We start from the raw sequence: 24,283 nt of genomic DNA, 5'->3' as shown, positions 1-24,283 counted from the left end.
ATCGCGCCATTGCACTCCAGCCTGGGGAAAAAAAGCGAAAACCCCTCCCAAAAAAAAAAAAAAAAAAACAAAGAATGAAGCTTGGCCTGGGCAGGGTGGCTAGGAAGGGGCTCTGTCTGCATTTGGAAATCAGTTTTGGTGAACGTCCCAGCCCAGGGCCTGCTTTCTCAAAGGGCAAGCCCTCTGGTCTTCCGCCGCAGGCCTTTGTGTCCTCCCCTTGGCTCTTGGCCCTCTCACCTGTGGAAATGGCTGTGCAGGTCAGAAGTGGGGGGCCCAGGGGTTTGTGTGACCCCTGGCACAGTGCATGGCACACAGCAAGCTTGCAGGCAGAGGCAGCTGTCCTCATCACTTGGAGGCCAGCCTCCCTGCCCTAGGGCTGTCATGGAGTGGCCTCAGGGACCACTGGGGGCCTCCTGTTCTGGTCACACTGGCCTCTGCCCTCCTGGGGCTTCTCCATCTCTTCACCTCGTGCTTCCTGAGCCATTTTATCTTCACCGTCTGCCTCCTCCTACACTGGACTGTGGGCTCCCAGAGGCCAGGGCTGGCTGTCTTGCCTACTGTTAAGTTTTTTGGCTGAAATCACAGTGCCTGGCTTGTGGCATGTGTCCGATGCCCATCTGCTGATCAGTTGGTTGTGTGGTGGACATAACAGATGTATGTGTGTGGGGATGGGCTTGAAGAACTCCTTCCCAAGCCTCTGAGGGTGGGACAAGTGGGGCAGACCCAGGGTGAGACGGTTACAGAGACTCACACGTACCCCTGTTCACACACAAGGAGCAGACTGAAACAGGCGCAGGCTACGCACAAGGAAGCGGCTCCGTCCGCAATGCCCAGACCCCTTCTGGCAAGAAGGGTGTGCTTGGGAGCGGGTAGAGCGTGGTTGCTAGTCTGGGGAGGGGCTCCGGGTCACATCCAGGTCTTTGGCAGGTTCGGAGCAACTTTGGCCGTTGGCCTGACCATCTTTGTGCTGTCTGTTGTCACTATCATCATCTGCTTCACCTGCTCCTGCTGCTGCCTGTACAAGACATGCCGCCGACCGCGTCGTAAGCATGCCCACCCTGCCCCACTGACCCCCTCGGGTGGCAAGGGGAGCTGACCAGGCCCTGCCTTGGCTAAGCTGGAGGGATGGGTGGCAAGCCTGGCCCTCAAGACCTAGGGAGATGGAGGAGGGCCCTGACTGGAATTCTCTTTGCAGCGGTTGTCACCACCACCACGTCCACCACTGTGGTGCACGCCCCTTACCCTCAGCCTCCAAGTGTGCCGCCTAGCTACCCTGGACCAAGCTACCAGGGCTACCACACCATGCCCCCTCAGCCAGGGATGCCAGCAGCACCCTACCCAATGCAGTACCCACCGCCTTACCCAGCCCAGCCAATGGGCCCGCCGGCCTACCACGAGACCCTGGCTGGTGAGTGCCCCTGCCTACTCTAGCCCTGCCTGACTTCCTGAGCCCCTGCCAGCACCCCTCAGGCACCCATCCCGGAATACATCGCTGAATAGGCCTCTGTCCCTTTCTGCTTGCCTGCCACTCACATGGCAGCCCACCATGCTCACAGCCAACCAGAGTCCTCTCTGCTTTCAGGAGGAGCAGCGGCACCCTACTCCGCCAGCCAGCCTCCTTACAACCCGGCCTACATGGATGCCCCGAAGGCGGCCCTCTGAGCATGCCCTGGCCTCTCCGGCTGCTACTTGGTTATGTTGTGTGTGTATGAGTGATGTGCAGGCACTCATGGGCGTAGTTCCCTACGCCCCATGCGTGCTGTTTGTGTCCTGCCTGTATATGTGGCTTTCTCTCATGCTGATGAGGGGAAGAACAATCCTTGCCAGAGTGGGCTGGGACCAGACTTTGTTCTCTTCCTCACCTGAAATTATGCTTCTTAAAAATCTCAAGCCAAACTCAAAGAATGGGGTGGTGGGAGTACCCTGTGAGGTGGGACCTGAGGAGTGGGGGGCTCTCCAGGGCACATCTGGAGTTCTTTTCCAGCTTACCCTAGGATGACCAAGTATGGCCTGTTACACCAGGATGGCACAGCTATATGATGCAGATGTGTCCTGGTTTCAGCAGTGTAGCCAGCTGCTGCTCGAGGCCATGGCTTGTCCCCAGAGTTGGAGGTACCCTTTGCAGAGTCAGGGACCTGATGCAGGTGAAGCTTGGGATCTGACCAAGTTGGGCTTTGATCCTCTCAGCAGATGTCCATTGTTCCCTGGGGCCTGTGTCATGCCCATTAGGGGTCAGGAAGCCTCTTGATGCCAGAACACCTCAGGCAGAGCCCTACTACCTGATACCCTGTGTCCTCCCTGGGACCACCTGAGGGCCACATGCACACACAGCCTAGCTGCCCACAGGTAGCTCTCCTGCCCTCGCTGGCCCTGCCCTTCCCGCAGGTGAGCAGGGCAGCCTGTCCACCAGCACACTCAGGTCTCTTCCCTGCAGTTTTCATTTTATTTTAGCCAAACATTTTGCCTGTTTTCTGTTTTGAACATCATAGTGATGTGAGGCTGAAACCCCTGGGTTGTGGAGGGAAATTGGCTCGGAGGAGGACAACCTGGCAACTGTGAGAGTCCCTGCTTCCCCTGACACCAGCTCATGGAAGATGCAACTCCTGTACCCCAGTCCAGTGTGTTCTGGCAGCAGGGACACCTGGCCAACCGGCCATCTGGACCAAAGGTGGGGTGTGGGGCGCTGGATGGCAGCTCTGGCCCAGATATGAATACCTCGGTGTTCCTCGTCGTCTGTTAGTTTCACCAGAGCTTAGCTTCGTATCTGTTGTGTTTCTGAAAGTCTAGGATCTGCACCTGTGTTTATAATAAATGCAATCGTTTGGAGCTGCTGCCCCCTTTCTTCTGGCCTCGGCTGCTGGGACTGGAATCAGGCGGTACTGTTTCCATCCACCATTTGGGCTTCTCTGTGTTTTCCCTACTTTCATCGGTCTCAGATAGTTGACCATCCTGCTAGAGAAAGTGAGAGACAAACACTATGCCCTCCTCCCCAGGTCCCTGGGTGTGGGCAGAGGTCTGGGCTGCCAAGAAGGGTAGGAGGCAAGTGACCACTCAGTGCTATGCCGGGGGTCTTTATTCCTCAGATTTTCCTTCTTGGCTTACTCCCCAGGTGCAGCCAGGAATAGTCCATACAATGTGGCTACTGCCAAGGTCAGGACAGCCAGCAGACCCAGTGGGACCAGCAGCCCCTCCCTGGGTGGGGCTTCAGAGTCCTTCACTGAAGGAAGATCCTTGGGTCTCCTGCTCCCTTCAAGGCTGGGACTAGCGTTGCTGGTTGTGGCCAGGTGTAGAGTGGCTGTGATGGCAGATGGTCTTGGCTTGGTCCTAGCAGAGGCTGTGACTTCATACATGGGCCTGATGGTGCTGAAGGGCCTGGCGTGAGCATCCACCCACCGCAGCAGGGCCTGTGGTCTCCACTGACAGATACTGAGCAGGGCCAGGACGTCGCCCTCAGCCGTGTGTGAGTCCGGAGGGGGCTTCCCGTACAGGCGTGTGTAGATGCTGCCCAGGCTGTAGCTCTTTCTTGGGCCATGCTCTGAGGGGCTGCCCGCTCGCTCCAGGGCCTTCAGTGCAGTGATGCTATCCACACAGAAGGCACCATCCAGAGCACCGGTGAGGCCCAGCATAGCCAGCTCTGCTTGGAGCAGGGGGAAGTCGTAGCGGTCACCATTGTGTGCCACCAGGCACCAGGGCTGTGGCTGGCGCTGCAGGAAGGCTAGGAGCAGGTTGGCCAGGTTGTCATCAAAACACTGACGCCCATGTGCTGCCAGCACAGCTGTGCTCAAACCTGTGATCTCGATGGCTGCAGGGCTGCAGGCCTTCCTGGGAGCCACACACAGGGAAAGCTTGTCCACCACACGTGGTGGTGGAGGAACTATGGGAGGTGGCCCCTGAGACGTAGGGGGGTTCTCCAGGGCACATCTGTGGACAGCCAGCAGGCACAGCTCCGTGACCTTGGGCTGGGAGAAAGGCAAACCAGTGGCCTCCATGTCGAAGAAGATGAGGGTCTGCATGGGCCCCGGGGGCAGGGCCTGCGAGCCCATGGTTGGGTAGGTACCTGCCGCTGAGCCTGGGGAGGAGCATGGGGTGGGTAAGTGCCCAGTGTTAAAATTTGAAGAGGATGGAGTGGGGTAGGGGTGGGCAGAAGCACATCTCAGCCTTCCTTGGACAATCCTGCCCTGTCAGGGCCCATTTTCAGGCAGGAAGTTGGAGAGGGTGGGGTGGTTTCCTTAGTGGGATCAGCACATTGGACTGTCCGAGAGAGGGCTCCCTCTTCACAAGACTTGGCCCCTCCTCTACTGCCCCCTTAGCCTGGGGTGGGGGAACCCACGGCCTTCTTGCGCTGTCCCATCCCCTTGGGGGGCCACACTCACCACAGCAGGCAGGCAGCAGTGACTCGGCTGCACTCTCCCTCGGCTCTCGCTGGCAGCAGTGGCGGGAAGTGAAATGGCATGGGCCCGCCCACAGGCCCACGTGAGACAGGCCCGCCCTGCTCGTCAGCCTGCCTGGCCTGTCCCTCACCAACATCCATCCCCCCACCCACCCCCTGCCCCTGAAGACCCCAGAGGCCTTCCCAGATCCACAGCTGTGGCCTGCTGGTGGCACAATGCACCGGGGCCCTCACACCAGTGACAGGCAGCTGGAAGGACCAGGTCAGTGGCGCCGGGCCAGCTCTGCATCTTACACACTGCTCGGATCCCCTGCCTGGGCCCTTTGATGACCACCTGTGAGTCCCACCTTCTCAGGCTTTCCTGGTTTGGGCTTGGACCAACGACCACCTCTTTCCCTCCCACACAATGGTTTCTTCCCATGGCTCTAGCCCAAAGCAATGACTCAGTACAATTCTACAGGCAGGGCAGGGCTCCTTCTTCAAGGCAGATCAGTTACCATGGGGACTGGGGCTCAGCGGCAGCCAGGACAGGAAGAAGGATCCCAGCCTCTCAGGGTCGCAGTCCCACTCCACCCCTCCCTCTCTGCCAAAGAGATCAGACTAAGGAAACAAGGCCGGCCAGTTCTCTGGGCAGTTCTTGCCGGGCACTGCTTTAATTGGTTGATGTAGTGAGGAAAGGAGCTGGCGCCACCATGTGGCTGGATGCTCGCAGCCTCAGCCACACTCCATCTCGGGGTCGTCCACATCGGTCTCTGCGGCACAGAGGTCATCCAGGGCTGCCTCTGAGACAAAAAGGAGAGGGTTCCATGGTGAGGGCCCGAAGGTGCCAGGGCCTTAGGCAGGTCCCACCTCTCATCCCACAATGTCCACAGGAACTAACCAGTCCCTTCCACACTCAGGCCTTGCTCCCTCAGCTACTGCAAACAAAGTGATACAAAGGCAATTCAGACACGGGTATTTCCAGAAAAACCATGGCTCTGCTAGGCACATTCAACAGAGAGGAGCGAAAGGCCGCCCAATATGCTTGGAGAAGAACTGGGCAGAAAGATAAAGAAAACTGCCCCAGTGCCAGAAAAGGCTGCAGTGGGAGGGGCCCAGGAAGCTGACTCATTGGAACCCCAGGGAGAGGCCATGGGGGCTGGGCGGGAGGGCCTCTGGCAGGCTCACCTTCACAGTCGGTCACGTCAGGAAGCCCTCGGATGAGCATGCTGACCCCCGGCATCACCTGGTCATACTGATGCAGGACCTCCACGCAGTGCATCATGAAGAGCTTGTCCTTCTGGGACAGACCGTGCAGCAGCAGCACTGTGTCCCGCAGACAGCGCACTGTCCGCCTTTGCTGGTTGGTCCTTGGGGGCCCTCCTGCCCTCCGCACTGTCAGCCACTGTCTGTGCAACATCACTGTGAGCGCTCTGACCACCTGGGGGAGAGGGGGCGCAGACGGTCTGCTGTCACCATGGCCTGCACCCTAACAATCTGCTCAGCCTTACCACCTCAGGTGAGGGGGTTTGCAGTGGGGCCTATAGTCCTTGCACAGGGCCCCTTACCACCCACAGAGCTGCCAGCTGTTGGCCCCTGCCCACTCACCTCTACATTACACTGGCAGTTGGAGCTAGTGACTGGGGGCAAGGGGCTCTGCACACCAAGCTTAGCCAGGAGCCACACCACCTAGAACAAGAACAGATTGGTTCCATCCTGGGCAGGAGACTAGTCCCCACAAGGGCTTTCTCAAGCTTCTTCAAGAATTCAATTGCTTCAGCAACTGCTTGTCTGCACAAATGGGGTCCAAGAAGTGGTGTGGGACCTTCCCAGGCCACACTCAGGATGGGCACCCATGTCTCACCAGCAACCCACCTGCCCCCAGCCCCCAAAGCCAGACAGGATCAGTCATCAGGCAACTCTGCCAAGTCCCGCCTAGATTGCATCTGTGTAGTACACAGACCCCAAACTGAGTTTACCTCTTTTGCTGCTTGATCTTGTTACTAAAACGAATTAAAGCTCCTTTTCTCCCCAGAGGAAAGAAAGGAGATTCTGTCGGTTCTTAGGATGGGATGGGGTGGGTGACAGCGTCCAGAAGGGGCTCTGAAGTTTTTACCTCTTGTTCTAGTTCGAGCCACTGTGTCTCCGAGGCCACTCTGTCAGGCCGTGATGTGATGTACAGGTACAGCAGCAGCAGGAGGCAGCCTTCTGAAAAGGACAGCCCGCCTTTCTCTCAGGGTGCCCTTTCTCATGCAGAGGCTGGGCTACCTGCTGCAGAAGCCCTCCAAGGCCCTTGAACCTGTCCCCAACCCCTCCCCTGATCTGCAGGAGCAGTCCAGATGCCCACCCCACCATGCTTTACCTGAATGGGAACAGAGCTGAGGCACCAGTTCTTCATGGTCCGCCAGCAGGGAAAGGAGCTCAACAGCTAGCAGCACGCTAGGTAGAGGTGTTTCTGGGCTGAGGCACTTTGGCAGCACTTTGAACACACATTGGAACCTAAAAGATGGGGACCCAGAGAGATGTGACACTCCCCAACCCCAACTCACTTTAGAGCATAACCTCCCCTCACATTCCACCAGAGGTAGCAGGAAATTGAGCAAGGCAGTAGGAAGAGGAGAGTTGGTGCAGATAGACTTGGGTTTCAGTGCTGGCCTGACCCCGCTTACTTGCTATGAAACTTGTTTCATGTAACAAGTGGGCAGTCTCACTGCAGGACAGGCCCTCATCTGGCGTAGCATCGCCCAGGAAGTGGGATGACTTCCTGAACCTTGGCTGCCTGGCGTTCACATGTTCCCAAACAGGGATGCAGGTCCTAACTTAGGTGTGAGAGAAATGTTCTGTGCCCACAGAATGACCAGCCAAGGCTCCAGGAGTGACAAACATGGCCTTGGCTATAGCTGGATCTTATGAGAACTCTTACAAGCAAGGAAGACCATTTTTTTCCTACCTGTTAGAAAGCACATCTGCTGCCAGTGGGAGAATGTGCCTACTGTGGGCTGTGCAGGAGGGAGGGGTTCCGGACACACTGCCCCATGTCTCAGGGACAAAGGGAAAACTATTCCCAAGAAGCCAGGCCGCAAGGCAACTGCTGCTGTTTGCCCAACTCACATAGCCTGGAGGAGCATGATGGACTGGCCTTGTGGGTGGGGCGAAGGGCAATTCTATGGGGTCTGGCCAGGTGTGTACCCCTTCAGACATCCACAGTTTTTGAGCACATAAGGTAAAGATATCCCTCAGTATGTCCTTAGGAAGCAAGGTCTCACTGTGTGGGGTGAACTCACTTTAGAGCAAATCCTGCATAGCAGACAAAAAGTTCAATGCTTTTTAGTTGCCAGGGTGTGCAGACCTTTGTGAAAAACTGGAATTTAACCTGGTGGTTACATGGTTTCATTATTGGGCTGTAAGAGGCCCAATATCTGCCACTTGCAGAGGGTATCTGCAAGGAAAATCTACCCTTATATATAACACAGTGGTTTCCAAGGTATTTTTGGATAGCATAAGAACCTTTTTTTTTTTTTTGAGACGAAGTCTTGCTCTTGTTACCCAGGCTGGAGTGCAATGGTGCGATCTCGGCTCACTGCAACCTCCGTCTCCTGGGTTCAGGCAATTCTCCTGCCTCAGCCTCCTGAGTAGCTGGGATTACAGGCACGTGCCACCATGCCCAGCTAATTTTTTGTATTTTTAGTAGAGATGGGGTTTCACCATGTTGACCAGGATGGTCTCAATCTCTTGACCTCGTGATCCACCCGCCTCGGCCTCCCAAAGTGCTGGGATTACAGGCTTGAGTCACCACGCCCGGCTAAGAACCTTTTTAAATGAAAAAAAAATGTTTTTGTTTTGATATGTAGTCTTGGTGATTTTTTTTTTTTTTTCTTAGTAGACACGGGGTTTTACCATGTTGGCCAGGCTGGTCTTGAACTCCTGACCTCGTGATCCACCTGCCTTGGCATCTCAAAGTGCTGAGATTACAGGCATGAGCCACTGCGCCTGATCTAAATAAAATTTTATGCAGGTCAGAGCTCACTGCCACCATGCCTGGCTAATAAAAAAAAACTGTAAAGATGGAGTCTTGCTTTTTTGCCCACGCTGGTCTCAAACTCCTGGGCTCAAGTGATCCTCCCTGCCTTGGCCTCCCAAAATGCTGGGATTACAAGCAGGAGCCACTGTGCCCAGCTTGGGATTCATTCATTTAACAAACATTAAACAACCAAGGCTGGGCGAGGTGGCTCATGCGTATAATCCCAGCACTTTGGGAGGCCAAGGTGGGTGGATAACCTGAGGTCAGGCATTCAAGACCAGCCTGGCCAACATGGTGAAACCCTGTCTTTATTAAAAATGCATAAAATTAGCCGGGAATGGTGGTAGGCACCTGTAATCCCAGGTTCTTGAGAGGCTGAGGCAGTATAATTGCTTGAACTTGGGAGGTGAAGGTTGCAGTGAGCTGAGATCACGCCACTGCACTCCATCCTGGGCAACAAGAGTGAAACTTCATCTCAAAAAACAACAAAACCAGCCACTATAAGCTGGTCCCCTGATGGGCACTTGAGTGCTGGGTCTGCCCGACCCCACTGCCCACATTACACTGTGGTGCTGTCCAGCTCTGAGCACTTTTAGCATAGGCCAGACCAAAATTTGGGTGAAAACTGGGATCTAGGAAACAGCAGTGCTGAGCTCAGAGACAAGATGATTTAAGATATATCCAGCCAGTAGACTTATTCCAACATAGAAACTGGCCTCTTGGTGGAATGCTGAGAGGGAGACTGGATTACTGGATGAGGGGGTGGGCTGGCTGTGTTCACAGTTCTCCCAGTCTTGTGGCTCTGGAATCCCAAGGGAGGAATTTATGATCACAGTGTTCATTCCCTAGGTTCACTGTGCTACTACTTCCCACAAGCCTTAAGAGGAACAGGCCACCCCAGACACATGCTAAACATGGGCACAATATCAAGCAGACACTCCCCACAAGGTCAGCCTGTGGGCCTCTGCTTCCTTAGGGAACCCACTAAATCCTCTGCTTAGGATTCCTTAGGGAACCCTTCCTACATCCTCTGCTTCCGGAACTCACTAAACTTCAATGTGTTTGTGATATGTGGTCTTCACCTGACCCACTTCTCAGGTTCAGAGGCCACTTGTCTCAGCCCTTGCCCTGGGGCAGGACCCTCCTCCACAGGGGTTAGCAGCCTCCTTTAATCATGTGTGCCTTTTGCTTATCTGTTGTTCAGAGGCAGAATTAAACCAAATAAACCAATTCTTTGGTTCTCCCAACGGTTGACCCCACTTCCCATCACTTCAGAACTCCCCGAACCAAGCCTTAAAACTAACTAGTGTAGATAAGCCAAGATGTGAGCAAAGTACAAGGGCCACAGGTTACACCTTAAGAGGTCAGGTGAGACCCACAAAGCATCATGACTCCTGTGCTGCTTTATACCTGGGCAAGAAATCAGAGGAAGTGTTTTCGGCTAATTTCACCAAAACCTTAAGGCACTGGCTCAGGACACTGGCTTGAAGGTGACCTGCTGCTGCAGAAGAGAAAGCCAACAGCTGAAGAAGCATCTTCAACAGTGGGTGCTGTCCTTGGTCATCAGCAACCCCCACTGGGGCTGAGGTCATATCTCCATTACAATGCCTGTGAACCAGGCTCTTGTTTCCTTCCCCAGCAGCAGAATCTGCCCCCACTCCTGACAGTAATAGGCAGATGACTGCTCTGCTATGGCACACCAGGTGCTGAAGAATGCTAAGTGCAGTCACAGAGAAGCCTTCCAGGATGCACATTGAGTCCTCAGGGTTGGTCTCTACCCCAGAGCTCACGCAGGAGGAATGTGTCGGTGAGTCCCCAGGTGCTCCGCTTCTCTTAGCAGCTGCCAAGTCCTGCAGGGCCTGGCAATGTAAGCCGATGAAGAACTGTACAAGGGGGAGGAAATGCACGGCCCCAGGAAGCTGGCAGAGTGGGAAGGCCCTTCTGCCTCCCTCTGCTGCGTCTCCATCATGTGAGCATTCATTCCTGGCAACCAGATTCAGTCCAGTGAATGCCAGGTTCTGTGCTTCTCTCAGGGCTGAGAGGGAAAATGACCCATCATGAGAACCTGTGGTCCTGAGGCCTAACGTTCCAGCCAAGGTACTGGCAACAAACACAAAAGAAAAATAAGTAAGTGTGGGATGGAGATAAGGTCGAGGGCCCCCAACAGCCTGCCTGCCACGTTCTCCCATGTCCCTGCCCATCCCCCAGACTTCCCAGGCTGGCCAGGGCCAGAAAGGAACTTCTTTCCAGGAAACTCCTTCCCAAACAAGCTTTCCAGGAGTCTTATGCTTACCTGCCAAACCCTGGTGGCTGCAGGGAGGTGCCAGCAGGAGACTCAGAACAACTACTCAGGAGGTGGCAAAGACTTAGGGATGACCCTGGGATCAAAGGCTGCTTCAGGAGCAGGTTTATCAAAATGGAACCTGCAGAAGACAAGGCAGCTCTAGAAGGTTCTGACATGGGACATCTTTTCTGTGGCCTCAGAAGGAAACAGTAAGGATTCTTTGGATGCCAACTGTCCTCTAAGCTGCCACTAAGCCCAGGAAGATGCCTATTGGTATGGAAGGCTCTGGGACCTACCTGCCCTTGGCCCTTTCCACTTTATAAAGTCTTCTGCTTAAGCACATACTTTGACTTCCCTGGACTCTCTGAAGGACTGCCTGGGGCGCCGGTTCTCAGAGGCCTGGGCAATTCTTCTGCATATCACTCAGAGCCATGCAGCCCCCTGCAGGAGAAGCAGGATTCTGGTACCTTGAGTGTCTGATCTCTGCCTCCAGCTGTCAACAAAGGTTTTCTGGGCCTTTTCTTGCTTTATGGAGTCACCTCTCAGACTGTGGGTCTTACTGTCTGAAATGAGATAAAATGTAAATCAAAACTTGAGCACTAAAGCACAGGCATATCAGAAACTTTTGCATGTAATGAGTTTAAAACACAAGTTGTTCTACTTCTTTGACCTTGGATCAAAGAAAGAGCCAAAGTAGCTCAAGAGCCCTTGCATCTTTTACCTTCCTCATGTAAAATAGGAAATCACACAAGGAAAGGAAAAGAAAATCAAGCTGTTTGCCTCACTAAAAATAAGGCAATTAGATAAAACAGTAACCACTAACATTGACATGGTGCTCGGTATGTGCTGGACACTGTTCTAAGAGCTTTACACACATCAGCCCATTTGTTCCTCGGTGACTCTATAAGGAGTTATCATTAGCTCTGTTTTACATAGGGAAACTGAGGCACAGAGACTAAAGGACTTGGCCAAATCATGTAAGTCAGTAAGTAGCATTACTGGGACTTACACCTAGGCTACTAGGCCCAATTGCCTGCTTGTAACACTACTGCCCCTTTAGTTGTTAGATGCCAAAAATGTAAGTGGGCTGCAGTTTCTCAGAAGTGTATGATGGCCAAGGATTTGAAAGGCTGATGGTGAGAAACGGCTCAATGTATCTGATTTATAAGATACACTGGTATAGCAGTCTGAAAACCTACTGATGTTAGATTGTCTCTCTCTAGAAAACAGCAGCATCCCCTCAATCTGAACTGAGTTATAAAAACTCAAAAGCTGGACTACAAAAGGAAAACATGTCCCTTCATACTAGCTATGTTTTTGGCATGGCCAATTGATGCTATTATGTTTTAAAAATATGCCCACACATGCTTTGACATACCTCCCTTCAAAAGGTATAGCTTGGTTTCCTCTTCCCTGAACGAAGCCCAGACACAGTGACTTGCTTCTAACAAACAGAATGTCGCAGAGGTGGGCTGGGCGTGGTGGCTCACACTTGTAATCCCAGCACTTTGGGAAGCTGAGGCGGGTGGATCACCTGAGGTCGGGAGTTCAAGACCAGCCTGGCCAACATAGTGAAACTCTGTCTCTACTAAAAATACAAAAATTAGCTGAGCGTGGTGGTGGGCACCTGTAATCCCAGCTACAGGGAGGCTGAGGCAGGAGAATCACTTGAACCCAGGAGGCAGAGGTTGCAGTGAGCCGGGATCATGCCATTGCACTCCAGCTTGGGCAACTAGAGTGAAACTGTCTCAAAATAAATAAATAAATAAATAAATAAAAGGCCAGGCGCAGTGGCTCACGCCTGTAATCCCAGCACTTTGGGGGGCCAAGGAGGGTGGATCATGAGGTCAAGAGATCGAGACCATTCTGGTCAACATGGTGAAACCCTGTCTCTACTAAAAATACAAAACATTAGCTGGGCATGGTGGCGCGTGCCTGTAATCCCAGCTACTCAGGAGGCTGAGGCAGGAGAATTGCCTCAACCCAGGAGGTGGGGGTTGTGGTGAGCCGAGATTGCGCCATTGCACTCCAGCCTGGGTAACAGGAGTGAAACTCCGTCTCAAAAAAAAAGAATGAGGCAGAGGTGATGCTGTGTGACTTCTGAAGCCAGGCCATAGAAGGATAGCTTCTCCCTGGTTCTGTCTCTGGATTTGCTATCTTTAGAAGAAGCCACTACCAGATTATAAGGACACTCTATCCATGTGCAGAGGCCTATGTGGCAAGGAATTACACTGCCAGCCATGTGAGTGAGCCACCTTGAAACAGGTCCTCCAGCTTAAGATAAGCTTTCAGTGATTCCAGTCCCTGCAGAGATTGTCCCCACTGTGCCCTGTCAGAACTGCTGATCACGGAAACTGGGAGAAAATAAATAATAATTGTTGTTTTAAGCCACAAATTTGGGCAGTTTGTTATACAACAATAGATGACTAATGGACTTACCCTCTCTGCCCACCGGAGGCTTGCATCCTGGCTCTGTCTGGCAGGTGTGGGGAAGGGACATGTTAGCACTAAAAGACTCCTTTGTAGGAAAAGATGTTTTTCCAAATTGTGGTGAACATGCTTCTGGCTTTATAACCACAGAAGGGTTTTTCCTAGGACTGGAAAAAGTTGACTATGAAAGCAAAGTAATGATTCTGTTAAAACCATTCAAAATACCTGGTTACAAAATTTCTAACAAACTTTAAACTTTTCATGTCTAGTTGTTTTAACCAAAGGTTTTATCTATATATGTCTACCATTCTTTGTCAGGGAAGCAGTGCAAAATACTAGGCATTTTTTTTTTCCTTTTTTTGGGACAGAGTCTTGCTCTGTCATCCACGCTGGAGTGCAGTGGCACAATCTCGGTGCACTGCAACCTCTGCCTCCTGAGTTCAAGCAATTCCCCTGCTGCAGCCTCCCAAGTAGCTGGGATTACAGGTGCCTGCCACCACGCCCAGATAATTTTTTTGTATTTTTAGTAGAGACAGGGTTTCACCATGTTGCCCAGACTGGTTTTGAACTCCTGAGCTCAGGCAATCTGCTGCCTCAGCCTCCCAGAGTGCTGGGATTACAGGCGTGAGCCACGGTGCCTGGCATTTTTTTTTTTTTTCTTCTTGAAATGGAGTCTTGCTCTGTTGGCCAAGGTGGAGTGCAATGGTGCAATCTTGGCTCACTGCAACCTCCACCTCCTGGGTTCAAGTGATTCTCCAGCCTTAGCCTCCCAAGTAGCTGGGATTACAAGCACCTGCCACCAATCCTGGCTAATTTTTCCTTTTTTTCTTTTGAGACGTAGTTTCACTCTTGTTGCCCAGGCTGGAGTGCAATGGCGTGATCTCGGCTCAGCGCAACCTCTGCCTCCAAGGTTCAAGCAATTCTCCTGCCTCAGCCTCCTGTGTAGCTGGGATTACAGGCATGTGCCACCACCCCCCTAATTTTGTATTTTTAGTAGAGATGGGGTTTCTCCATGTTGGTCAGGCTGGTCTTGAACTCCCAACCTCAGGTGATCAGTCCACCTCAGCCTCCCAAAGTGCTGGGATTACAGACGTGAGCCACCGCACCTGGCTTAATTTTTGTATTTTAGTAGAGATGGGGTTTCACCATTTGGCCAAGCTGGTCTCGAACTCCTGACCTCAAATGATCTGCCTGCCTCAGTCTCCCAAAATGTTGGGATTACAGGTGTAAGCCACTGCACCCGGCCAATGTGGAACAAATTTTTCTTTAACAGTCATAAGATTTCCAATAGAATTTAAATGCAAAGAGTTTACATAGAAAAAGGGCTATCAAAATAAATATCAAAAATTTTATAAACCTGTTAGGTGTGTTAGAAACCGAACAGCTTCTCAGTGCCAATGTCTTTATGTCAGAGAAGCAGTGTTAACCCTCTGATCTGATCATATACTGCTGAGGCCTTTCTGTTGCTGATGTGTGAAGAGGATCCCCTCAGTTCTCTTGTCTTATGTGAACAATGCAAGGCATGAAGAGTTAGTTTCACACTCTGCCCATTATGAGCAAAGGCGGCAGAACGTTCAAAACCAGAGAAGATGCCTTGACTGACACTGTTCAAATTTCAAGGCTGGTTCAGGAGTGGTGGCTCATGCTTGTAATCCCAGTAGTTTGGGAGGCCCAGGCTGGTGGATCATTTGAAACCAGGGGTTCAAGACCAGCCTGGCCATAGCGAAATCCTGTCTCTACTATTTTTGTAAAAATACAAAAATTAGCCAGGTATGGTGGTGCATACCTGTAATCCCAGCTACTCGGGAGGCTGAGGCGGGAGAATCACTTGAACTTGGGAGGTGGAGATAGCAGTGAGCTGAGATCACACCACTGCACTCCTGCCTGACACAGTGAGACTCCATCTCAAAATAACAACACCACCACCACCACCACACACCAAATTTCAAGGCTGATACTGATAGTGCCAGACATCTCTGGAAGGCATAGGGCAGGACAGATCATTAACAAGCTGAGGCCGGGTATGGTGGCTCATGTCTGTAACTCAGCACTTTGAGAGGCCGAGGTGGGAGGATTGCTTGAGCCCAGGAGTTCAAGACGAGCTTGGGCAACATAGTGAGATCCTGTCTCTGTATAAAAACAGAACAATCTAAGTCATGGCATCAAAACAAAAACGAAAAAACAGAACAAGGCTGGGTGCGGTGGCTCACGCCTCTAATCTCAGAACTTTGAGAGGTGGAGGTAGGTGGATCACCTGAGGTCAGGAGTTCAAGACCAGCCTGGCCAACATGGTAAAACTGCTCTCTACTGAAAATACAAAAATTAGCCAGGCATGGTGGTATGTACCTGTTGTCCCAGCTACTCAGGAGGCTGAGGCAGGAGAATTGCTTGAATCTGGGAGGTAGAGGCTGCGGTGAGCCAAGACTGCACCACTGCACTCTGGCCTAGATGACAGGGCAAGACTCTGTCTCAAAAAAAAAAAAAAAAAAAGCACACTTGGCCACAAAGGATGGGGCTGTTGGGCTGTTGGACAAGGGTCCCCAGGCAGCAAATGAGAAAAAATATTCCAAGTGGCTGGAAGTAAAATATACTCATGCTTGCAACAAAATCAGTTAAACAAATTACATAAAAGTCAAGACCGGTCCACCCTAAAATTTGTAGATCATTTTTCTGGTCATCCTAGTCCAGAGGAATTATGTTTATAGAGTCCCATACAGAGGCACCATTTCTAGAGTATGGGCCTTTTATGCTATGATGCCTCAAACCACGCAGGCTCCATCTAAACCACCTCTGAATCCTTCAGGAAAAGGGGATCTCTGCCCAGGTGGCAGGGTCTAAATGGCCTTCATTTAGGACTAGCCTGACATTGTTTTGCAGGTTTTTTACTAAATAATGCAAAACTGAATTATCCCTCCAGCACCATCATTACCTGACATGGGAAACAGAGGGAGCAGCCAGTTTATTTCCTCGTTCACTGCTCTGGAGCTTTGTCCTTAATTCATTCATCTCTGCATCTTTAAACTGGAGTTCAGACTGCAATGATTGGAGCTGGAAGGCAAAAGAAACATGCTTGTAGTGGCCCCCTCATACACACTAAAATATCTCATGATCTTATGATCTTCAAAATCATAAGCCAGTAAAAGACAAACAATGAAAAATACATATGAAAGTCTGCTGTGATATAAACGTCCTAAAATATCAAACATTAACTTTCTTTTCTGAAAGATAATATAGTACTCTAGGCCGGGCGCGGTGGCTCAAGCCTGTAATCCCAGCACTTTGGGAGGCCGAGGCGGGTGGATCACGAGGTCGAGAGATCGAGACCATCCTGGTCAACACGGTGAAACCCCGTCTCTACTAAAAAATACAAAAAATTAGCTGGGCATGGTGGTGCGTGCCTGTAATCCCAGCTACTCAGGAGGCTGAGGCAGAAGAATTGCCTGAACCCAGGAGGCGGAGGTTGCGGTGAGCCGAGATCGCGCCATTGCACTCCAGCCTGGGTAACAAGAGCGAAACTCCATCTCAAAAAAAAAAAAAAAAAAAAAAAAAATAATAATAATAATAATATAGTACTCTAAAAAGATACTGTGCTCTATTGTAAAGGAAGCTTGTGAGGGTTCAAATACTGGCCCTGGCCGGGTGTGGTGGCTCAGGCCTGTAATCCCAAGCACTTTGGAAGGCTAAGGCAGGAGGATTGTTTGAGCCCAGGAGTTTGAGACCAGCCTGGGCAAAAGAGTGGGACCTTGCCTCTACAAAACAATAAAAAAATAAAAAAAAAGAATTAAATACTAGCCCACTATTTACTTAACCTCTTTGAATCTTAGCTTATATATTTTTTATTTTTTTAACTTTTTTTTTTTTTTAAACAGGGTTTCACCATGTTGGTCAGGCTGGTCTTGAACTCCCAACCCAGGTGATCCGCCCGCCTTGGCCTCCAAAGCGCTTGGATTACAGGCGTGAGAATCTTAGCTTATTTGTAACAGAAAACATCTATCTTCATCATAGTTGGGAGGATTAAGTAGAATGATGAATGTAAAATACCCAGCATAGAGCTTGGTAAGGTGCCCTATCTCAGCAGTAACATGTTGACTTTTTATTAATGTACGCAATGGTGCACAATTCCATGTCTTTGTCAAAGTTTGGGCAGAGAAGTTGGAATATTTATCAAGACACTGTGCAGTATGGAGAGACCTGCCGCTCCGGCCTGCAGGTGCTATAGCTGATAGTAACTACCATCATTCCCCAAGCACACTCTGCGCCAGGCCCAGCACCAGACACTAAGTGCAAGAATGTGTGAGTCTTCCAACAACCTTTGTGGTTATGTTTTGGAACAGATGAGGGAAATGAGCCATGTAGCTTAAATTATTACCTTGAGGTCACCACTTATGTGTGATGAAGCCTGGATCCAAACTCTGGTTTGTCTGACTGCAAATTCCTTGCTTTTCATCACTTATATAGGAAATTATTGCTGTTAGTGTTGGGCACAGGTAAGTGCTTATTTAAGGTTTTCTAAGTTTGCTGAATGAAACAATGAGAGAATAATATCCCATGGTCCTTGAGATTGAAGCATGGAGACGTGCTGAGGGAAAGTTGTAGTATGTACTGGATACCTACTGTTTTTCTTTCCAGAATGGCATTTTCCTCTCCATGAGAAACAGACTGAGCATAGTGGCTCATGCCTGTAATCCCAGCAGTTTGGGAGGCCAAGATAGAAAGATTGCTTGAGCCCAGGGGTTTGAGACAGCCTGGGGAACATAGCAAAACCCGGTCTGTACCAAAATTTAAAAATTAGCTGTGCCTGGTGGTGTGTGCTTATAGTTCCAGCTTCCTGGCAGGCTGAGGTGAGAGGATTGCTTGAGCCTGGGAGGTCAAGGTTGCAGTGAGCTATAACTGCACCACTGCACTCCAGCCTGGGCAATAGAGTGAAACCCTGGACCCTGTCTCAAAAAACAAAACAAAACAAAACAAAAAAATCATTTCCCTACCTCTGACTATTTGATTAGAATGGAAGCTGTCATCTTTTTGCTTTTGGTTGCTTTTGGTAATAGCAATTGGCCAGAGACAGACACTTGACTCAAGTTAGACCAATCAGAGCCTTTCTCAGAATTTTAAAACTTGAGAAGAGGGAGCCTGTCTTTTTTTGAGACAGAGTCTCGCTCTGTTGCCCAGGCTGGGGTGTGATGGCATGATCATGGCTCACTGTAGCCTCAACCTTCCAGGCTCAAGCAATTCTCCCACCTCAGCCTTCTGAGTAGCTGCGACTACAGGTGCATATTACCATGCCTAGATAATTTTGTTTATTTTTTTTGTAGAGATGAGATCTCACTGTGTTGTCCAGGCTGGTCTCGAACTCCTGGCTCAAGTGATCCTCTCACTTTAGCCCCCGCAGAATGCTAGATTACAGGTGTTAGCCACTGCACGTGGCCCTAGGTCTTAATTCTGCTCTGTAGTTATAAAATGAGCCCAGGAGCTTCTGGAGAACACATCCTCTACCATAAGGATAGAGTCTGTTTATAGCATAGAGAATAAAAATGTCCTGGCAAGATTTAAGACATTCAAGGCCTTAGCACACCATTTTTCCCAGAGTTGGATATGGAAGCCAATACATTTCCTTTTAGTCTAAGCTAGGTCAGTTGAGTTTCTGATCTACCAAAAGTGCCCAAATACAAGCCTATTTCTAGAAATTCTAAGCTAGTTATTGATTTCTGCCAAGACCAACTACCATAGCACAGTAGAGTTTCACCTAAATCCCTTTCCAAACCATATCCAGACCCTGGAAGAAGAGTGTATAGCAATTAGGTGATAGCAGAAAGTATTTAAGACAAACAAGTGTTGAAATCTCCCTGGAAGATTTACAGGCAACCCTGGTCAAAGGAACTCAGTGAGCAGGCAAAGCTGGTGCAAAACAAATGCTCTGGGTCACCTTTTTGGAGAATTCCTTTTCTTTGTCACTGAGTGCTTGGGTTTTCTCTTGCTCAAGAAGAAAATGTGATCTTCTCTGTTCCTCTAGAACGGATTCTGTTTGATGTAGTGAGTCTCGTAAAATTTTAATTTCTCCATTCTTAATGAGAACTTCTTCTTCCATTGCTTTCATCTGTAAATCCCAAATTAATCTCGTGAAAAGTTTGTAAGAGAAAATTACTTATGTACTTTGTTTTAACATGTAGCTGGGGAGATGAAGAAAGCACAGGAAAAATACGTCCTACAGACCAATGAGTACTCAAAATATATCCACAGCAACCAGATGTCACCATGGTCTGCTAGGCCTATTCATGGGACAGGTGATATTCATTAAGATAGCTTAAGGATACACCTGTCACTCACACATGCAGACTGTTTTTGCCAGGATGGAGATGGAGTTGCCTAGGCTGGAGTGCTGTGGCACAATCATAGCTCAACGTAACCTCGAACTCCTGGGCTCAAGTGATCCTCTCGCCTCAACCTCTCGAGTAGCTAGTACTACAAAGCTTGTGTCAGTAGCCTGGCAAATATTTACTTTTATCTGTAGAGACAGGGTCTCATTGCATTGTCCAGGCTGGTCTTGAACTGATGGGTTCAAGTGATTCTCCCACCTTGGCCTCCCAAAGTGCTGGGATTACAGGCATAAGCCACCTTGCCTGGCTAGATCCTTTAGGCTCTAAGAGGCATTAACAATCTGGGTCAGCTGGGTGTGGTAGCGTATGCCTGTAATCCCAACACTGGGAGGCTGAGGCCAGGAGTTTGAGACCAGCCTGGCCAACATAGTGAAACTCCGTCTCTACTAAAAATACAAGAATTGCCGGGCGCGGTGGCTCACGCCTGTAATCCCAGCACTTTGGGAGGCCGAGGCGGGTGGATCACGAGGTCAAGAGATCGGGGCCATCCTGGTCAACATGGTGAAACCCCGTCTCTACTAAAAATACAAAAATTCAGCTGGGCATGGTGGCGTGTGCCTGTAATCCCAGCTACTCAGGAGGCTGAGGCAGGAGAATTGCCTGAACCCAGGAGGCGGAGGTTGCGGTGAGCCGAGATCGCGCCATTGCACTCCAGCCTGGGTAACAAGAGCGAAACTCCGTCTCAAAAAAAAAAATATATATATAAGAATTAGCTGGGCATGGTAGTGTACACCTGTAGTCGCAGCTAATCTGGAGGCTGAGGCATGAGACTCACTTAAAACCAGGAGGCGGAGGTTGCAGTGCGCAGGGGTCATGCCACTGCATTCCAACCTGGGTAACATAGAGACTTTATCTCAAAAAAAAAAAATAATAAAATAAAAAAAAATAAAAAAATCTGGGTCACATACTTTGCAGAACTAAAATTTCACATTATGTTCCTGGTTTTCTTAGGGACCTACAGATGGTGATACGAAGGGTGTCTGCTTTCTTGCAAAGCTGCTAATGAAAATAGCAACCATTATGATGTTGTGTTCTTCACATGAAGATATATGCTATAAAATCATCTCAGTGGCCTAACAGTTTGTATCTCTTTTTGGATCTGGTATACAGTGTTTTTCTTCTTGCCTTTCAGCCTAAACTTTCTGGCTGTCTTTCCCTAGTCTTTTCCCATGTCATGGTGATGAATGTAGACACTTGTTTTACAACTTTTGTATATTTTACTGTACAATGCTTTAAAACACATGAATAAGTGAATGAGTTAGCTACAAAAACCACAAGTTAAGTGTCACTTACCTTTTCTTTAAGTTCTTTGTATTGTGCCTGAAGTACCTCAAATTCGAAATTATCTTTAATTGGAACACTTTCTCTGTTTTTTCCTGCAGGATTTTTTGACATGCCATCTAATCTGTGGACTTTATGATCACCTGTAAAAAACAGTTCCATATACATTTCAGGACCCAACATTTTCCCACTTTAAATACCCACTCTTTTTTTTTTTTTTTTTTTTTTTTTTTGAGATAGGACCTTGCTCTGTCACCCAGGCTGCAGTGCAGTGGTGCGATCACTGCTTACTGCCACCTCAACCCTGGGTTCAAGTGATCCTCTTGCCTTAACCTCCTGTGTAGCTGGGACTACAGATGTGTGCCACCATGCCTAGCTAATTTTTAAATGTTTTGTAGAGATAGGGTCTCTTTATATTGCCCAGGTTGGTCTTGAACTCTTGGGCTTAAGCAATTCTCCTGCCTTTGCCTCCCAAAGTGCTGGGAAAAATTACTCTTGCGAACAAAGCAGAGAAAGATCTAGTAAGTAATATAGGTATTTTCCAGCCTAAGAACATGGTTCAAACTCATAAACGATTGCTGTCTCCCAGGCTGGAGTGCAGTGGCATAATCTTGGCTTACTGCAACCTCTACCTCCTGGGTTCAGATGATTCTCCCGCCTTAGCAACCTGAGTAGCTGGGACTGCAGGTGCCCACCACCATTACTGGCTAATTTTTGTATTTTTAGTAGAGACGGGATTTCACCATGTTGGCCAGACTGATCTTTTTTTTTTTCCCTCAGGCGGAGTCTCGCTCTGTTGCCCAGGCTGGATGGTGCACAGTGGCGCGATCTTGGCTCACTGATACCTCGGCCTTCCAGCTTCAAGCGATTCTTGTGCCTTACCCTCCTGAGTAGCTGGGATTACAGGCATGTGCCACTATGGCTGGCTAATTTTAATATTTATAGTAGAGATGGAATTTCACCATATTGGCCAGTCTGGTCTCAAACTCCTGGCCTAAAGTGATCAGCCTGCCTTGGCCTCCCAAAGTGCTGGGATTACAGGCTTGAGCCACCATGCCCAGCCAAAACTCATAAACGATCTTCTAAAATAGCAGATCCTATCACTATTTCCCTATTCCTCACCCAATTCCAAGAGTCTCACCTAAAGCCTGAAAGGTGCTGTGGAGATTTCACTGGCCAGAACTCAGTGATCTATTTATTATCAACAACAATTACTGACCACAAACAATATGCCAGACATTATGTTAGGCTCTAAAGGTATAATGGTGAGCAAAATTGACACTGTCCTTACACTCACAGAGCTTAAAGAACATTCGACAAATAATCACACAAATCAATGTCAAATTACAACTGTGATAAGAACTGTAAAAGAGAACAAATACAGGAAAGCCTGTAATGGGGACAGCAATCTGACCTAAGTGGGATGATTGGAACATTTCCCTAAAGAAGACTGGAAGGAGCTGGGAGCTGAAGGACAAGCAGGAATTAACCAGATGACTGGAGATGAATGAATGGAAAGTATACTCAATGTACAAAGAAAGCAATGTATAAAGTAAGGAAGCAGAAAGAATTAAAAGAATGAAAAAATGTTAGTGTAGCCAGAACCCAGAGAGTGAGAAAGGGCCAAACCAGGCTGGACCTTGCAGGCCATAAGGATTTTGGTCGTTATACTAGAAGCAGTGGGAAATCATTAAAGAGCTTTCAATAGGGGTGTTCATGGCCAGGCACGGTGGCTCATGCCTGTAATCCCAGCACTTTGGGAGGCCAAGGTGGGCAGATCACCTGAGGTCCGGAGTTCAAGACCAGCCTCGCCAACATGGCGAAGCCCTATCTCTACTAAAAATATAAAAATTAGCTGGGTGCGGTGGTGGGCACATGCAATCCCAGCTACTCAGGAGGCTGAGACTACTCGGGAGGCTGAGGCTACTTGGGAGGCTAAGGCAGGAGAATTGCTTGTATCCGGGAGGTGGAGGTCGCAGTGAGCTGAAATGGCACCACTGTACTTTAGCCTGGGTGACAGAGTGAGACTCCATCTCAAAAAAAACTAACTAAATAAAATTAGGGGTGTTCAGGTATATCTGTGTAAGATACAGCCAGATTTGAGTTTTGAAAAGATCACTCAGAATGTGATGTGAAGCCTCACTTGTAGCGAGTCAAGGTTGGAAATGGGAAAACAATTTAGCGGACTATTTGTTCAAGGGAGGACTCATGGTAGCATACATCAGGCAGTTGGCAGAAGTGATGTGAACAGGATGGATTCCAGAGATGGATTAAGAAGGTAAGCTTGACAGGCTTTGCAAAGAAATTAGATGTAGAGTCAAGGAAAGGGGATGAGTCGCCTTGCGCCACTGGATGGAGACTGGTTCTGGTTACTTCCTTCTGGAATATCTGGTCATCATGGTCTGAATGTCTGCTTTGCCGGCACCATGCTAGAAATGTTGAAGGAGGACTGGGTTTCCAGGAAATGACTGTGTTGAGTTTAAGATGCCTTGAGACACCCAAGTACAGATGCAAGGTGCACTCAAAACCTTTCTCTTTCTGGGAGTCCCTGAGACTTCACTCATTCCTCAACTAGAATGTAAGCTCCAGGAAGGGCAGAGTTTTTGTATTTTGTTCATTGTTAGGTCAGCTGCAGTTCCTAACGTTTGGGCACCTAGCACAGTTTACTGGTTGTATAAAAGAATAAATTTATTTCATCTCTTGCCTGTGTCAGGCTCCTCCCACGCTCACACTGCCCAAGGGAGACAGTGGGCTTTATGAGATCTAAAGCCTCTCAAACTTGTCACAAGAATGGGTCCCCATGCATCGGTAGTGATGGTGATGGTGGTGGTAGGTGTGTTCCAAGGATCTCTGCTTAGAATCAAGAATGAAGTGTCCTAAACTTTAGAAAATAAAATGTTAACCTAGCTTCTGTGTTTCAAATCGGCTGTTTGACCTTGATGATGCATTTCCCCCTAAAATCAAAGGACCTTTTGGAAGACAGCCGTTGCTTAAATCAGGGTGTTCCCATATTTTAAAAAGGGGAAAGGGAAGTGCTGGCCCCGAGGTTCCGAAGCCACAGCCATCAAGGGGATTTGGAGCGGTCTGCAACTCCTTCCGGGAAAAAGGCCGCGAGGAGCACTCACTGGACACGTCCCGAGCCGCGGCTGGACATTGGCTCAGGGCCTGTGACGCGAGGGTGTCAAGCTCCTCCAGGTCGTCGGCGGTGAAGTCCCCATGCGCGCCAAACGGGTCGTCAGGGTCTGGGACAGCGGCCGCGGAGAAGCCCCGGGCCCGCTTGCTCGGGGGATGCTCTGTGCCGGGCGGCGGTCCGGGGCGAGGCGCCAGGGGCTCGCTCCGCCTCCTGGTGCCCGGCGCGGAGGTCCCCGCCATGCCTACCGCTAGCCCCAAGTATCAGACAGCGCCGAGCCTGACTTGCCTGTCGCGAGCCCCGAAAGCTGGACCAACCGCCCGCGCGCCACCGCTAGCCTCAGCCGCGAGTGCCCTGCCCCCGGCTCAGAGGCCAATCAGCTGGCAGGCGGTGG

At 49.9% G+C, this 24,283-nt stretch overlaps 3 protein-coding genes and 1 long non-coding RNA gene across 7 annotated transcripts in view; 1 reads left to right on the top strand and 3 right to left on the bottom strand.

The window, feature by feature from the left end:
- The window catches only part of SHISA5 (shisa family member 5), a 37,205-nt gene extending 34,344 nt beyond the window's left edge, over positions 1–2,861 (top strand). For all 3 annotated transcript variants that reach the window (XM_032289716.1, XM_032289717.1, XM_032289718.1), the window contains 3 exons: positions 928–1,043; positions 1,196–1,408; positions 1,583–2,861. In XM_032289716.1, the coding sequence (XP_032145607.1) occupies positions 928–1,043; positions 1,196–1,408; positions 1,583–1,662 (409 nt within the window). In that variant the 3' untranslated portion in view covers positions 1,663–2,861. The remainder of the gene's footprint in view (positions 1–927; positions 1,044–1,195; positions 1,409–1,582) is intronic.
- A 194-nt stretch (positions 2,862–3,055) lies between these two features.
- Positions 3,056–4,549, bottom strand: TREX1 (three prime repair exonuclease 1). Its single transcript, XM_032289715.1, has 2 exons — positions 4,374–4,549; positions 3,056–4,069 (listed from the first exon to the last, which is right to left on the bottom strand). Exons 1-2 carry the CDS (start codon positions 4,525–4,527, stop codon positions 3,099–3,101), a joined length of 1,125 nt encoding a protein of 374 aa, XP_032145606.1. The 5' UTR covers positions 4,528–4,549; the 3' UTR covers positions 3,056–3,098.
- A 458-nt stretch (positions 4,550–5,007) lies between these two features.
- ATRIP (ATR interacting protein) lies at positions 5,008–24,255 on the bottom strand. 2 transcript variants are annotated; one of them, XM_032289697.1, is made up of 13 exons: positions 23,885–24,255; positions 20,772–20,902; positions 19,028–19,198; positions 16,034–16,152; positions 13,114–13,271; positions 11,142–11,237; positions 10,684–10,813; positions 9,801–10,490; positions 6,732–6,868; positions 6,486–6,577; positions 5,978–6,058; positions 5,558–5,810; positions 5,008–5,172 (listed from the first exon to the last, which is right to left on the bottom strand). In XM_032289697.1, exons 1-13 carry the CDS (start codon positions 24,129–24,131, stop codon positions 5,105–5,107), a joined length of 2,373 nt encoding a protein of 790 aa, XP_032145588.1. In that variant the 5' UTR covers positions 24,132–24,255; the 3' UTR covers positions 5,008–5,104. The 2 variants fall into 2 exon arrangements, with proteins under 2 accessions (XP_032145588.1, XP_032145589.1); XM_032289698.1 differs by having other exon boundaries at positions 5,010–5,172; positions 6,486–6,574.
- On the bottom strand, positions 7,316–8,215 carry LOC116559244. The gene is made up of 2 exons (XR_004272395.1): positions 8,180–8,215; positions 7,316–7,876 (listed from the first exon to the last, which is right to left on the bottom strand). It is a non-coding gene; the product is annotated as an uncharacterized LOC116559244 (long non-coding RNA).
- Positions 24,256–24,283: the final 28 nt, after the last annotated feature.

The sequence above is a fragment of the Sapajus apella genome, unplaced genomic scaffold (assembly GCF_009761245.1).
Source record: "Sapajus apella isolate SASKATOON/1434 unplaced genomic scaffold, GSC_monkey_1.0 scaffold23, whole genome shotgun sequence".
Taxonomy (NCBI): Eukaryota; Metazoa; Chordata; class Mammalia; order Primates; family Cebidae; genus Sapajus; species Sapajus apella.
This window is presented reverse-complemented; position numbering and strand designations above follow the sequence as displayed.